Below are 16401 nucleotides of genomic sequence, written 5' to 3'. Positions count from 1 at the left end.
GGGGTTGCTTTGTCAGGAACACCCTGGTGAATCTCTTCTGCAATCTCTGTGTAATCACGTCCTTTCTATAGCGTACTGACCAGACTGCACACAGTACTTCAGCTGTGTCCTAATTAATGCTAGATACAGCTCCATCAAACTTCCTTGCTATGGTCTTCAAATGTCTTGACTAATCCCATATGCCTGCTTAACCACCCTACCTATCTGTCCTGCTGCCCTCAAGGTTGAGCTTCATGGAAGATATGGAATGGAGGGAAATCATAGAAGGTATAGAATGTAGGAAAACAGATAGTGACAACTTGAAAAATGTCCATATTACAGAGGAGGAAGTGCTAGATGTCTTCAATTGCATAAATGTGGATAAATCCCTATAATCTAATCAGGTGTACCTAGAACTCTGTGGGAAGCTAGGGAAGTGATTGCTGGGCCCCTTGCTGAGATATTTGTATCAGCGATAGTCACAGGTGAGGTGCCAGAAGACTGGAGGATGGCTAACGTATGCCACTATTTAAGAAAAGTGGTAAGGCCAAGCCAGGGAATGAAAGACCGGTGAACCTGACATCAGTGGTAGGCAAGTTGTTGGAGGGAATCCTGAGGGACAGGGTGTACGTGTATTTGAAAGGCAAAGACTGATTAGGGATAGTCAACATGGCTTTGTGTGTGGGAAATCATGATTGAGTTTTTTGAAGTAACAAAGAGAATGATGAAGGCAGAGTGGTGGACATGATCTATATGGACTTCAGTAAGGTGCCTGACAAGGTTCCCCGTGGGAGACTGATTAGCAAGGTTACATCTCATGGAATCCAGGGAGAACTAGCCATTTGGATACAGAACTGGCTCAAAGGTAGAAGACAGAGGGCGGTGCTGGAGGGTTGTTTTTCAGACTGGAGGCCTGTGACCAGTGGAGTGCCACAAGGATTGGTACCGAGTCCGTTACTTTTGATCATTTTTATAAATGATTTGGATGTGAGCATAAGAGATATAGTTAGTAAGTTTGCAGATGACACCAAAATTGGAGGTGTAGTGGACAGCGATGAAGGTTACCTCAGGTTACAACAGGATCTTGACCAGATGGGCCATTGGGCTGAGAAGTGGCAGGTGGAGTTTAATTCAGATAAATGCGAGGTGCTGCATTTTGGAAAAGCAAATCTTAGCAGGACTTATACACTTAATGTGGGAGTGTAGCTGGACAAAGAGACCTTGGAATGGAGGTTCATAGCTCCTTGAAAGTAGAGTCACAGGTAGATAGGATAGTGAAGAAGGCGTTTGGTATGCTTTCGTTTATTGATCAGAGTATTGAGTACAGGAGTTGGGAGGTCATGTTGCAGCTCTACAGGACATTGGTTAGGCCACTTTTGGAATATTGCATGCAGTTCTGGTCTCCTTCCTATCGGAAGGATGTTGTGAAACTTGAAAGGTTTCAGAAAAAATTTAGAAGAATGTTACCAGGGTTGGAGCATTTGAGCTATAGGGAGAGGTTGAATAGGCTGGGGCTGTTTTCCCTGGAGCGCTGGAGGCAGAGGGGTGACCTTATAGAGGTTTATAAAATCATGAGGGACATAGATAGGGTAAATAAACAAGGTCTTTTCTCTGGACGGTGATTTGTGTATAGAATGTGCTGCCAGATGAAATGGTGGAGGCTAGTACAATTGCAACATTTGAAAGGCATCTGGATGGGTAAATGAATAGGAAGTTTGGAAGGATATGGGTGCCAAGTGCTGGCAGATGGGACTAGATTGGGTTGGGATATCTGGTCGACATGGATGAGTTGGATCGAAGGGTCTGTTTCCGTGTTGTACATCTCTATGACTCTGTTTCTCAAATCCCCTCTAGACATAGTACTCCTTAAATTGAAAATATGGCCCCTGATTACTGACCCCTACACTAACAGGAAGAGTTTCTCTTAAAACTACCTAATCTATACTTCTCAGAATCTTGTACACCTCAAATCAAACTTCTCCTCAGGCTTCTCTGTTCGAATTAAAACAATACCAGCCTTTCTAGTTGCTTTTCACAGCTGAATTGCTCCCACCCAGGAAACACCCTGGTGAATCTCTTCTGCAAACTCTGCAATCACATTCTTTCTATGGTGTAGTAACCAGAACTACACACAGTACTTCAGCTGTGTCCTAATTAATGCTAGATACAGCTCCATCGTAACTTCCTTGCTATGGTCATCAACGTCTTGACTAATCCCATATGCCTGCTTAACCACCCTACCTACCTGTCCTGCTGTCTTCAATGATCTATGGTCATGCACACCAATGTGCCCAGTCTGCTTTCCACTACTCCAACATTCAACGTACACTCCCCTTGGCTAGTGTTGCTGGAATCCACACCCATCTCAGCAAGTGCCTAGCGTTTCATCGCAATCCTGAGCGTACCTTGTACATAGCTGCTCCAGAGGCAGTTTAAGCTGATTTTCAAGTAGAGGTACCAAATCATGTGGGATGTGCGCAGGCGCGTCACCTTTGTCCTGCTCCCCTCGCGGCTTGATCTCGCGAGATGTGTGTGTGTGCGCGCGCGCGCGCGCGCGCGGTGGTGGGGGGGCGGGGTGGTGTGATGTGGGCGGAGCAGCGGAGGCGGGGCACAGCCGCCCCCTCCCCCTCACCGTCCAGGCCCGCGGTGTGCGGATTGCCTTTTGTTTCTGGTGAAGGGACAAGGAGCCCGGGGGAGAGGCCGGAGGCGAGACCCAGGTCCATTGTCGGTGTTGGCGGTGAGCCTCGGAGCGTGTGCGGACAGCAGCGTACACCCTCGCCCGGCCTCCAGCAGCGGAGCGGGTTGTCATGTCCCGGGTACTGGATCGGAGCTGCGCCCCCCGGGCTCGCTGCTGACGAGATGACCGTGGCTGTTTTCTTCGGTTGCACTTTCATCGCCTTCGGTCCCGCTTTGGCTCTGTTCATCTTCACCATCGCCAAGGACCCGCTCCGAGTTATAATCCTGATCGCCGGGTAAGCTTGGTGCAGGGGCCGGCCTGCTGTCTCCTCCTCTGTCGCAGTCCCCTCCTCAGATTCATTCTCGTCGATGCTCTGAAACTGCTCTTTAATCAACCAGGGCGTAATTCTTTTTGTTAACGCCGCACACTGCGACCGGCAAATGTTTGTATTTATCTCGCGCCGAGCAATCTCTCCGTCCGGCCGTCAGCACAAATACAAAGCTGCATCTGAACGTGACTTCTTGCGTTATTTTCCTGACCCCCCCTCTTTCCCCCCCCCCTTCCCTCTTTCCCCCCCCCCCTTCCCTCTTTCCCCCCCCCCCCTTCCCTCTTTCCCCCCCCACCCTTCCCTCTTTCCCCCCCCACCCCCCTTCCCTCTTTCCCCCCCCCCCCCCCCCCCACTTCCCTCTCCCCTCCCCCCCCCCCCCCCCCCTTCTTTCTGGAGCTTTTTCCAATCAGTGGTGCTCCTTGTCTACACCCAGTCCATGGTCCCATTGCTGCCCATGAAACTTGAATGTGGATAAGTCCGTCGGAAGCTTCAGAAAAGGAGCTGAATTTTTTGAGTTCAGGCCAGACTCCCAGCAGAGTGGCTGTCACTTCAGCTAACGTTGTCTATAAAATCGGTCATTCACCTTTTTTAAAAAAAAAATAAAGTCAAGTTTTCTGTATCGAGATTGTTTGCTCTCCATCTGGGATTGGAACTTTCTGACGTGGTAATTAATCAAACAGGTTTTTTACCCCACTTCTGTGTGATAGAACAAGTTGACACATCGTTTCGTTTAAAAAAAGTGACCTTGTTTGTAAAAAGAGATTTGGCTGGCCAACATGTTGAAAAGGTTAGAATGGCATGTGAACTATGGCAGATTTCACTTTGCACCAACTCTTTTGTTTTCCCCATTGTCTAGTTCTATAGGGGTTTGTGTAGTTTTTTTCCCTCCTATTGTTCACTGGTTACCAGGTTGTTTCATGTCAACATATCTTTGGCCTCTTCCTGACATTTATTGTTTTGTTTCTTCCTTGTTAAACTTTGAATGCTTGAACTGTATGATTTAGAACCAGCATCTACCTTTGCTAGCTCACAAAGAATTTAAAACTAGTTGATATGTTAGAAAATTTAAAGGAGAACTAAAATCTAGTGAAGAATATTTTTGTTTGAAATACTTGCCTTTCACACTCCCGCCACCATTTAAAGAAGATCAAGTGTTGTCTTCACATGAAGCTAGTTTAGAATGTATGTTTAGTTAGATCAGATGATAGAGATGTTATTCCTTCCTCATTTCATTTGAATTATAAGATTTCCATAGTGGAATGGAAACTGGTCATGTAAAGTTGTCTTGTTGCATCCCCTGGCAGCGCTGGTGCTGCAACATATTACATTTAACCTGGATAATGCCCAGAGGCATTTCCTGAAGGTATAAGCAGGAAAATTGAAGCTGAACTGAAAAAAGAGAAAGCAGAAAGGCATAATCAAATGGAGTGTCGTAAAGGTGGATTTTGAGGAGGAAGCTATAGGAAGGAAGGAACGAGGGATTTAGAGAAAACACAACAGCTAAGACTATTGTGGGAAGTGAGGTTGTACATGAAGCAGAGTTATAGAAATAGAGTTGTAAGATCACTGGAGTTTAGAATGATTGAGATGGAAAATAAAGCATGAGGAATTTAAACCCATTAGATTAGATTAGATTACTTACAGTGTGGAAACAGGCCCTTCGGCCCAACAAGTCCACACCGCCCCGCCGAAGCGCAACCCACCCATACCCCTTCATCTACCCCTTACCTAATACTACGGGCAATTTAGCATGGCCAATTCACCTGACCTGCACATCTTTGGAGTGTGGGAGGAAACCGGAGCACCCGGAGGAAACCCACGTAGACACGGGGAGAATGTGCAAACTCCACACAGAGAATCGCCTGAGGCGGGAATTGAACCCGGGTCTCTGGCGCTGTGAGGCAGCAGTGCTAACCACTGTGCCACCGTGCCGCCCATTATTGCGAACTTTTATGTTGCCACATGAGGGGAATGGAAGCCACTATAGAGCAGTGTAAATATTGGGACTTGGTTCATGCTAAAATATGAAGAGGTGTCATTTGGGTGAGCTGAAGTTCACTGAAGATCGGATAGGGGCGGCACGGTGGCACAGTGGTTAGCACTGCTGCCTCACAGCGCCAGAGACCTGGGTTCAATTCCCACCTCAGGTGATTGACTGTGTGGAGTTTGCACATTCTCCGCGTGTCTGCGTGGGTTTCATCCGGGTGCTCCGGTTTCCTCCCACAGTCCAAAAATGTGCAGGTCAGGTGAATTGGCCATGATAAATTGCCTGTAGTGTTAGGTAAGGGGTAAATATAGGGGTATGGGTGGGTTGCGCTTCGGCGGGGCGGTGTGGACTTGTTGGCCCGAAGGGCCTGTTTCCACACTGTAAGTAATCTAAAAAAAACCGTCAGTAAAGCATCAGCGCAGCTAAGCCTGCCAGCAAAGACATGGATGTGCGTATCATTGGCAGACGGAACAAGGTGATGATGTGCATGTGGAAGTAAGTCATTTTGATGGAGTGGGCACAGGGTGGAAAATCTCAGTTGGAATAGGAAGCTGCAAAGAAGCTCATTCAGCCTGAGACTGAAATGGGGGATCCGACTGTTGGCAAGAGTTTGTCCTATAATGATGCTATAATTCTTCAGTGCTTAGTGAAGGAAACATCAGCTTTAAAAAAGGATATTGAACAACTGGCCTTGAAAGTTGGTGAAGGAGTTCAGTACATATGGATACTGACCCAGTCAGTGAATCATGTCAGAATGGCAAGAAGTGGATATGTGGGGAGCAGACACTGTTAGGGGAAGTCTGAAATTAAGTGGACAAAATAAGTCCTCTGCTGGAGAACTTATGGCTTCAGCTCCATGGAATGGAAGGCAGACTGCCTATCACATTGGGCAGTGGAGTTGTAGGCTGGATAATATACACTTGCTCATAGTCACGTTGAGTGTCATCCGTGACCATCCGTGGTGCTGTGGCAAAAGCAGAAAGCTGATAAAATGGATTTAAATAGGGTACAGGGAGAGATATGGGTAGTTTTGGGAAGTGACAGCATGTTCAGAGATCTTGATGGAAATTGGAGTTGGGGCAGTAGGACAAATATTGAGGGTAAACTCTCTGAAGGACGATAATGATCAATTTATAAATACCACCTCAGTGAATGAAGTGGTGTTATTGTATTTCTGTTAGACAGAGGAGATCTGGAAATACTTGTTAACAAGGCTGAACTAAGTGTTTTAGAACATTACTAGATACATGTGTTGCTCTGATTTTAGCATATGCAACAGTTCAGCCTTTAAGGAATTCCTAGGCCTTATCGCCCATTGTCATGAATGTTTAGAGATCAAGTGCCTGAAGTATCAACTTTGTTTCTGTCTCCACTTCTACCTGGTCTGGTTAGTTTTTCCAGCTTTTGAAAGCCGTTGACTATGTAACATTCCAGGACCTTATGATTTGATGTGTGTTATCTGAGATTAATGGTGTATATGATGTTAGTAATGACGATAATCCTCATTATTTTTTGTCAGGTGAGATGTAATTGATATAATCCAAAAGAAAATGCTTCTGTTCTTTTGTCAAGCAGCCAAATTAAGTGAAACTAAGAGGTGAGGTGAAGTCTTTAGATTAAACTAATACCCTTTTAATTAATATTGAGCATGTAAAAAGAACTGCACTTCTTACTCTGAAGTTTCAGTAAGAGAACTGGAGAGATGAGTTAATTGATCTTTTTTCATTAAATCATCTGATCAATTGGAGAAATATCCATATGGGAGAATAGCTGAGTGGAGCCTCACTCATCCATCTCTATTGAATAGAACGAGTACAATGTGGAAATCAAATAAGCTTTATTTAGATAATGTGGTCCAACTTAAATTGTTCAATCTTACCAAAAAAGGCAGTACCATTAAGAGAAAAATTTCTTCAGAGTTAATTATGTTAGAAAAGTTTCCAGCTGCCATTTTCCACATATGCCACATCATTTTAATAGATGTGAGACATGCATAGAATATTCTATTGACATGCCTTTGCACAAGTCCTACTGCATGCAGTATTGCATTGTTTTCCTTTGGTCTTCTCATGGGTTGATTAGAATAAAAATACACAAGACATGACTATGTAATTGTACCCTTGATAAACTATGCTCCCCCACCAACTTCAAAGTGCCACATTCGTAGTTTCCAATTGAGGACAGAAACTAGGATCGGGTGTAGGCTTTTCAGCCTTTTGAGCATGCTCCACCATTCAATATCATCTGGGCTGATCATCCCAACTCAGTACTCTGTTTTCCACTTTCTCCCAAAACATTTTGAACTAGCTCCAAGAACTACATGTAACTCCCTCTTGAAAATATTCAACATTTTAGCCGCACTGCTTCTTGTTGCAGAGAATTTCACAGTCTCTCATTCTCTGGATGAAGAAATTTCTTGTCTCAGTCCTAAATGACCGACCCCATGTGCTTAGACTGTGACCCCTGGTTCTGGGCTTCCAGGTTATCAGGAATATCCTTTTTGCATTTATTCCTATTTAGTCCTATTAGAATTTAGTAGGTTTTTATGTGATCCTCTGTGAATGTCTTCCTAATTAATCCAGTCTCTTCATCCCGCCATGCCAGGAATCAGTCTGGCAAACCTTTGTTACACTCCCTCCATAGCCAGATTATCCTTCAGATAAGGAGACTGTAACTGCATACAATACTCCAAATGTGATCTCAGCAAGCGCCTGTATACTTGCAACAAGACCACTCTGCTCTTGTACTCGAACCCTGTTACTATGAAGGCCAACATATCATTTGCCTTCATTGCCTCATGCTCCTGCATATTTACTTACAGTGACTGGTGTACAAGGAGTCCTAGGGCTCATTACACATGTCCCTTTATCAATTAATCATCAATCAGATAACAACATGCCTCCTGTTATTGCTCCCAAAGTATACAACCTCACATTGATTCACATTAAACCTCATCTGCCATGAATTTTCCCACTCAACTTGTACAAATCATATTGAAGCATCTCTCTATCCTCCTCACAATTCACCCTCCCTCCCAGCTTTGTGTTGTCTGCAAACTTGGAAATATTACATTTAAAGTTCTTGTTTGAATCATGAATATATATTGTGAATAGCAGGATCCAAGTACTGATCCCTGGGTACCCCACTAGTCACAGACTGCCACTTGGAAAATTACCTGTTTATTTCTACTCTGTTCCCTTTCTGCCAATCTATTTTCTCTACAAGTCATACACTACCCACAACGTTATGTTCTTCAATCTCTTATATGGCATTTTATTGAAAACTTTGAACGTCCAAGTAAACCACATCAAGTGACTCTCCCTTGTCATTTCTACTTGTTGCATCCTCAAAAAATTCCTATAGATTTATCAAACATGATTTCCCTTCCATAAATCCATGCCGACTCTATCCAATCTTGTTCCTGTTTTCTACGTACTCTGCTTTTAAATGTTTTATAATGGACTGAAGTATCTTCCCTACTACTGATGTTAGGCTAACTAGTCTATAAATTCCCTATTTTCTTTATACCATTTAAAAAAAATAGTAGTGTCACATTAGTTATCTTGCAATACAGAGGAACTGTTTCAAAGTCTGCAGAATTTTGAAGGATGACTACCAAAGCATCCAATATTTCTCTGGCTGTGCTGGGATTTAGGTTGTTAGGCCCTGTGGATTTATGGGCCTTTAGTCCGATCAATTTTCCTAACTCCATTTCCTCACTAATGCTGATTTCCTATAGTTCCTCCTCTCACTAGACCCTGCATTCCCCAACATTTTTGAGGCATGTTCCCCATTTTAACTTACCCTGCTTCTGATTGTAAAGATTCTACGTTTGTCTTCACTAATCATTGTCTTTTCACATACCTATGGAAGCTTTAACAGTCGGTTTTACATTCCTCACAGGTTTACTCTTGTACTTTATTTTCCCCATTTTAATCAATACCTGTATTTTCCTTAGCTGAAATCTAAACTCCCAATCCTCAGATGTGTTGTTTTCTTTTGACCATTTTGTAAACCCCTTCCCTGGATATAATGCTATCCCTAATTTCCATTGTTAACTACAGTCGGGCCACCTTTCCTGTTTTCGTTTGACAAGAACGTGCCAGACAGGAATGAACAATTGTTGCAGTTCCTCCAGGCACTTTTTAATGTTTGCCATTCCTTATCGACTGACATTCCATTTAGTAATGTTCCCCAATTTACTGTCTTCAGCTTGTGCGTCATTCTATTATAGATTCCCTTAATTAGATTCAGGTTGGTAGATAGTTGGTAGATATATTTTGATAGGCTAGTAACATATCCTTAAATTTCTATCTTGATATCTGAGAAATGTTTTACTGTCATCAGTGAATTAACAAATGTATAAAATGTGAATGGTTTCCTAATGAACGAAGGAGCATGTTGAAAGCATTAAATAAGTACATCCGTCTTCACATTCGAGAAATATGATGTGAAGGTTACACTTAAACCTCCCACGGGAAAAATATGGGCAAGATGTAATAATTAAAAAGAATATGCTTAAAATTAGGAAAGTTATGTCACTTGGGTGAATTTTTCCTGGGTTTTTGAAAGAAGCAAAATGGGAAGTCGTCGAAATATTGATCACAGTCTTTCAATACTCATTGTACCAGAGGTCTGGAGGAAAGTTAGATCAGTATTGAGGAAATGGGGGAGGGATTATCTTATAAAGCATGTAGACTCAAATGTTGAGAGTTGCATTTTGAAGTCTTAACACTGATGCAAAAAGTACTGCATAGAAGATAATCATGAAAGTAGTTTCCAGTGGCAGGTTGATAATAATGGACATAATGATCAATAGGACAGGAACACGGAGTATGAAAATCTGCATTTCACTGGATTAATATTGAAAGATAGTGTGCCAAAAATGGTACCCTATCCCTGTAACTCTGCACTTCCCATGGCCAATCTACTTAACCTGCACATCTTTAGATTGTGGGAGATGCCAACTCCACAAACAATTATTGTTACTTTCCTTGATAAAAATGTCACAGATTAGAAAAGCAACGCTAATGTTTGCACTTCATAAATTATCTGGGAATATTGTGGATTGTTTTTGGCTTGGCACTTCAAGGAAAAATATAAAAAGCCTTGGAAAAGATACAGTAGTTTCATTAAGCTGTTACTTGGGATGAACAACTTTTGAGGAAGTTGAAAGAAATCAGACTGTTCTTCTTGGAACATAGATGGTTGAAAGTTTGTTAGATTGATGAGATGTTTTGATAAAATGGAAACAAAATAATTGCTCACAAAGTTATTTAATAATCTGAGGTTGTTGATGTCAAGTCACTGAAAATATGCAAATGTTTTTCATTGAGTAGTTGGCTTAAGGAATGTTCCACATGAACTGGTGGCGGAAGCTGATTCCATTTAAAAAAAACTTTGAAAGTTACTTGAGGGGAAACTTCGGGTATGACAGACAAAAAGCAAAAGTGCACAGCCCTGCATGATTGGCCTTTTAGAAAGTCAGGGCAAGCACGGCAGGCCGAATGGTTTTCAATTCTACCTTATGTTTCCAGAAATAGCAGTAAATTACGCAAAGGTCAGTTGAGGGCAAACAGATTGCAGTAGGGGGAAATATTCACCACAAGGCGTTTTGTCTTGTACTTGTAAAATGCAAGTTGTGACCCAATTTCCATGTTGAGATCTCAACAAAGGGACCAAAGAACTGTGGATGCTGGAAAACAGGAACAAAGTCAATAATTGCTGGAAAAACTGTGGAGAGAAAGCAGAGTTAATGTTCCAGAAATGGAGAGCAGTTGTTAGTGAATGTTTCTATGACTGGAAAAAGGTTTGTATTGGAGTTCCACATGGGTCAGTGTTAGAACCATTGCTCTTCCTGATGTATATCAGTGAAAAATCTCAGTCTCCAGTCATAAATTTAAAATTTGTGGATGATATGAAATCTTGAAATGTTACGAACACTTAGGTTGAAAATTTGAAAAAGACTGCCAGTTGGTGCAATGGACAGTCAAGTGGCAATGCTGTTTGATACAGAGAACTGTAGAGTGATTCATTTTGCTAGGAAGGTACAAGCAGACAATAAAAAATAGAGAACATTTGTAGATGGGATGCAAGAGAGAAGGACATAGTAACTTAAGGTTACAGGACAGGTTAAGAGGGTGAGAATAAAGTATATAACATCCTTAGCATTGATAATAGGGGCATAGCTTACAAGAGCAGGAAGGTTATGTTGATTTTTATTCCCTCTTTATGCTTTAAAGCCTGCATTGGTTGCCCATCTGAATGGCTTGCTCAGCCATTTCAAAGGGCACTTAAGGTCAACAACACTACTAAGTCTCAAGTTGGCCAGACCTGGTAAAGTTGGCAGATTACCTTCCCTAAGGGAACCAGATTTATTTTTATGATATTGAATGATCATTGTCATGATTGCCGTTACTGAGATGAACTTCCAATTCCAGAGGAATTGAATTTACACTCTAGCAGGTGCTTTAGTGGAGTTTATGTCAGTGTCCCACTGTTTGGGATCCCTAGATTGAGTCCAGTGGCATTAGCATAACAATATGTCTCACCTTAGTTAAAAATCACACAACACCAGGTTATGGTCCAACAGGTTTAATTGGAAGCACCCTCGCTTTCAGAGCGACGCTCCTTCATTAGGGAGCCCTCCACTATCTCCTGATGAAGGAGCATCGCTCCGAAAGCTAGTGTGCTTCCAATTAAACCTGTTGGACTATAACCTGGTGTTGTGTGATTTTTAACTTTGTACACCCCAGTCCAACACCGGCATCTCCAAATCATGTCTCACCTTAGGAAGACATTGATTTGGCCACAATTGGATAATTACTTGCAGTTCTGGCCACTGCACTTTGGGAAAAAATGTGAAGGCATTAGCGAGATTGCTGAAAATATCCATTGAAATGGCCCCAGGGTCAGGAATCTCAAGTGGATAGAAAGTTTGGAGAAGTTGAAACTGCATCTTTTGGAACTGAGAAAATTCAGATGAGATTTGATAGAGCTGTTGAAAATTGAGGGATCTGGATAGAATCAATCAGGTGAAACTTACTAATGGTGGAAAGATTGAAAACAAGGGGGTACAGGTTTAAAACAAGCAATGGCGATATTAGAAACCTTTACCTATATTGCCTGGAAAAAGTGTGGAATGTGCTGTCTGCAAGTGTGGTGTAGGCAGATTCATTCAAAGCTTCCAAATGGGAATTGGGGCAGTACCTGAAAAGGGGAAAAAAAAATTGAAGACAGTGGGAGAAAAGGCAGGGGAGTGGGATGATGGGATTCTTCTTCAGAAATCCAGCCTAGAGATATTGGGCTGAATGGCTGCCTTCTGTTGTCACAATTCTGTGTTTAAGACTTATATTCATTTGATGCCTGTCTGACAGTTGATTGATTTCTTAAGTGTGCACATTTGTTTTTCATACCAATTGAAAAATTCAAAAAGAAATTTGGGTACAAAGCAGTGGAGCTTAGTCCATGAGCCACCTAAGGACACCAGATTTGAAGTGGCCTATCAATTTTAAAGAAGCCATTTAGGACTTTTAAAAAAAAACATTGTTTCTCTTCTACTGGAGGCTATCGAACCTGAGGGTCTCCAGTACTCTCTGATTTAACAAAAAAAAAACCTATTTTTCTAATCAGCCTGTTCAGAGATGTTATTACATACCTGGAGCAGGTGGCCTCAAACCCAGGCTTCCTGGTCTGGGGTAAGGACACTACTACTCTACCACATGAGGGTCATATATCTGAGTAAATCTTTCCCAATTACATTTGTGTAGTTGAGACTCTGAAATGCACTTCTTTGTTTGTAATTACTGAGGCAACTCTGTTGCAATACATTGCTTAACTGCATGACTTCACTTTTGTAATGGTCATCAGGAACTCAACTCATACATGCTGACCCAGAAATTTCACTAAGTTTCAATGTGTTTAGAATGTAAAAATATGTTAAGTCAGTGATATATTTTTCAAGTATTGTAATGTTCAAAATTGTGGTGGCCAATTTGCACACCATGAAGTCCCACAAATGCACCACTAGGCTATTGACATTTAGATTTATACAGTGCCTTTAATATTATATAATCACAGGAGCATTATAAAACAGAAGATGACAGGGAGTCATTTGGACTATTAGGGTAGATGTTGAAATGCTTGGCCAAAGGGGCAGATGTTAAGGTGTTTTTTTAAATGAGGAAAATAAGGCAGAGGAGTTTCGGAGGAAATTCCAGAAATCAGAACCAAATCTGGAACAATCAAATTCAGGAAGAGGCCAGAATTGGTGGAAAAAAGAGAATTGTGGTCCTGGAGGGAAGAGCACGACCCAGGATAGATTTTGAAAATTGAGATGGCATTTGACAAGGAGCCATTGTCCGTCAACAAGCAAGAATCTGTTGGGCTATAGGGTTTGATCCTAATTGGGGGATGGACAGCTGAGTTTGGATCCCATCAACTTACAAAACTGGAATTCTCCAATCTGGAAGTTACAAAGTAAGAAGGATTGTTTTAACAGTAAATGAGTTAAGATGGGAATAGATTCTGGTGACATTATGGAATTGGAATTAAGTCCTGGTGATTAAATGCATATATGGTTAGAAGCTTATCTTGGGGTCAACTATAATGCAAACATTACAAAGAGACAGTTTCATTAGTTGTCAAGGGCTTGGACTGAGCCGGTGGCTCAGGAGCAAAGTAGATGGGCTACAGATGATGGCTTTAATCCTCCCATTGTTTAGTTGGAAATTTCTGCCCATCCAATACTCAACATTGGACAAACAGTTAACATTTTAGCACCAGTGAAGGAATTGAGACACCTGTTGGTAAAGAAGAGATGGGTGTCATTAGTGTATATGCAGGAAATGACATTTCACCAGTGAGATGAAGACCACATAATTTGCTTTTGTGATGCTGGTTGCAGGATAAATATTGATTTTGGATTAGAGTATCCCATGTGATTTTTTTTTTGCATTCACCCAAGGTGCACAGAAATAAGACAAAATTATCGAGTTCTGTTTCTACCATTCAACTAGATCTTGGGTGACTAGTATCTCAACTGTATTTACACAGCTTCATAGTCATACAGCTATACAGCATAGAAACAGTCCTTTTGGTCCCTAAATTAATCTAGCCCCATCCTAATGTAACCATCCTAGCATAGGCCACACAGAGATACACCACAGAATTCCTTGAAGGCTGACATTCCAACCGGAACTCGATCAATAGACACATTGAACTTGACCCTGTATGCAAACCATTCAGATACAGAACCAGAAGTACCAACAAACCGAGACATACAAACGCCAGGCGGGACAGAGCACCAACACCTTATCTAAGCTGTACTGATGATGTAACCTTGCAAGGCGATGAAAAGTTTGCAGAAAAACACACCTGCTCAGCGATGAATCCACAACTTCATCCACAACCCGAGCTGTAAATCTTCTCAAGAACTCACGCCTCATTTGCCTGTGTTTGGTAATTCCTCTATTTTTCTGTTCATGTCCCTGTCAAAATATCTTTTGAATGTTGTAACTGTATCTGTACCACTTTCTTTGGCAGTCCATTCCACACACTAAAAATCTTGTTTTTAAATTAGATTAGATTACATTACATTACAGGCCCTTCGGTCCAACAAGTCCACACCGACTCGCCGAAGCGCAACCCACCCATCCCCCTACATTTACCCCTTACCTAACACTACGGACAATTTAGCATGGCCAATTCACCTAACCTGTACATCTTTGAACTGTGGGAGGAAACTGGAGCACCCGGAGGAAACCCACGCAGACACTGGGAGAACGTGCAAACTCCACATAGTCAGTCGTCTGAGGCGGGAATTGAACCCGGGTCTTTGCCGCTGTGAGGGTCTTTGGTTGTGTGCCAAAACATTGACCCTCAGATCCCTTTTAAATCTTTCTCGTCACGCGTTAAAATATGCTCACTAATTTTGGACTTCCACACCCTTGGGAAAAGACCTTTGCTATTCGCCCTATCCATGCCCCTCATGATTTAAAAACCTATACAATGTCAGCTTCAACTGCCTACGCTTCAGGGAACAAAGTCCCAAGCTATCCTGTCTCTCTTTATAACTCAAACCCTCCGGTCTTGGCAACATCCTGGTGATCCTCTTGAAACATTTTAAATGCTATTGCCTGTCTGTCATTTGTCCTGTCTTGACAACTTAAGGAGTAATAGTTCCCAGGTATTAGTGCCTTTTGGTAACTCACTCAAGTGATCATCACTTTTGGAAGTGGATATTAACAATTTATTTGACTGCAGAAGACATCAAAACTGAACTTGATCCCACAAATGCATTTATATGAAAATCACATGCACATGTTGATAATGATTGTGCATGTTTATTCAGGTTTTATGATGCATAGTTGAAAACCTGACCCAAATGTTGAGCTTGCCTATTTCAGTTTCAGACTTTGTAATTAAATGCTTCTTCTACAGGATTTTATTTTTCATTGGTGTTTACTTTTCATTAGTTCCTTTGCTGTTTTGGGGGTGGATGTTTTTTAAAACAGATGTTATGTGGAATATTTTTAGCGAATTTAGTGGTGTTAAGTTTCATAATGTAACTGGCCTATCGAGCCATCTGCCAGAAAGTATGTTTTGTAGCCTGAAGCCTAATCTTTGTCAGGGGCATTGGCCTGCATGCTCATGGCGCACTCTCATCAGCTACAACTGTTTGTCAAGTATCAGGTGGTGTTTGTGTTCCTGGACAATAACTCCAGTTCCTGACTTTGAGCTTTCTTTTAATACTGCTGGCTTTCTGTTGTATTTATTGACTGCTTGCTTGCACACATGGCAGAGCAGCCTCTAAGAATCTTATGACCTACTCTTGTTCCTATTTTATGGTTTAATTGTTGGTATAAATATACCATAAGAACAAATTTTACAATGTAATTTGGGCTGATGTCTCATGGCTTAGTCACCCTTTGGTCCAACTAGTCCATGCTGACCATAATCCCAAATTAAACTAGTCCCACCTGCCTGTGCTTGGCTCATATTCCTCCAGACTTTTCTTATTCATGTACTTATCCAAATGTCTTTGAAACATTGTAACTCTACGCATCCACCGCTTCCTCTAGAGGTTCATTCCACACATGAACCACTCTTTTTTTTAAAAAGAATTTCCCTCATGTCCTTTTAAAAATCTTTCTTCTCTCACCTTAAAAATATGCCCCATCATCTTGAAACCTCCCACCTTTGGCTGAAGACACCTGACCAACCTCCTACAGTCTAGTGAAAAAAGTCCCAGCCTATCCAGCCTCTCTCATAACTCCAACCCTCCATTCTCAGCAACATCTTGGTGAACCTTTTCTGACCTCTTTTCACCTTAATAATATCCTCCCTATAATAGGGTGACCAGAACTGGATACAGTACTCCAGAAGAGGCCTCACCAACGTCCGGTACAACTTCAACATGACATCCCAATT

The 16401-nt window shown here is 42.0% G+C and overlaps 1 protein-coding gene and 1 long non-coding RNA gene across 3 annotated transcripts in view; one reads left to right on the top strand and one right to left on the bottom strand.

The window, feature by feature from the left end:
• Positions 1–2519, bottom strand: part of LOC140478842 (uncharacterized) — a 39821-nt gene extending 37302 nt beyond the window's left edge. The window contains exon 1 of the long non-coding RNA XR_011960878.1: positions 2385–2519. This is a non-coding gene — a long non-coding RNA (uncharacterized lncRNA). The remainder of the gene's footprint in view (positions 1–2384) is intronic.
• A 53-nt stretch (positions 2520–2572) lies between these two features.
• Positions 2573–16401, top strand: part of LOC140478833 (gamma-secretase subunit Aph-1b-like) — a 104709-nt gene continuing 90880 nt past the window's right edge. The window contains exon 1 of one of the 2 annotated variants that reach the window (XM_072572299.1): positions 2573–2951. In XM_072572299.1, coding sequence (XP_072428400.1) covers positions 2839–2951 — 113 coding nt within the window. In that variant the 5' untranslated portion in view covers positions 2573–2838. The remainder of the gene's footprint in view (positions 2952–16401) is intronic. The other variant, XM_072572289.1, reaches the window with a different exon arrangement.

Source organism: Chiloscyllium punctatum, chromosome 1, assembly GCF_047496795.1.
Source record: "Chiloscyllium punctatum isolate Juve2018m chromosome 1, sChiPun1.3, whole genome shotgun sequence".
NCBI lineage: Eukaryota > Metazoa > Chordata > Chondrichthyes > Orectolobiformes > Hemiscylliidae > Chiloscyllium > Chiloscyllium punctatum.
Note: the sequence above shows the minus strand (reverse complement) of the source record. Positions and strands in the feature narration are given on the sequence as shown.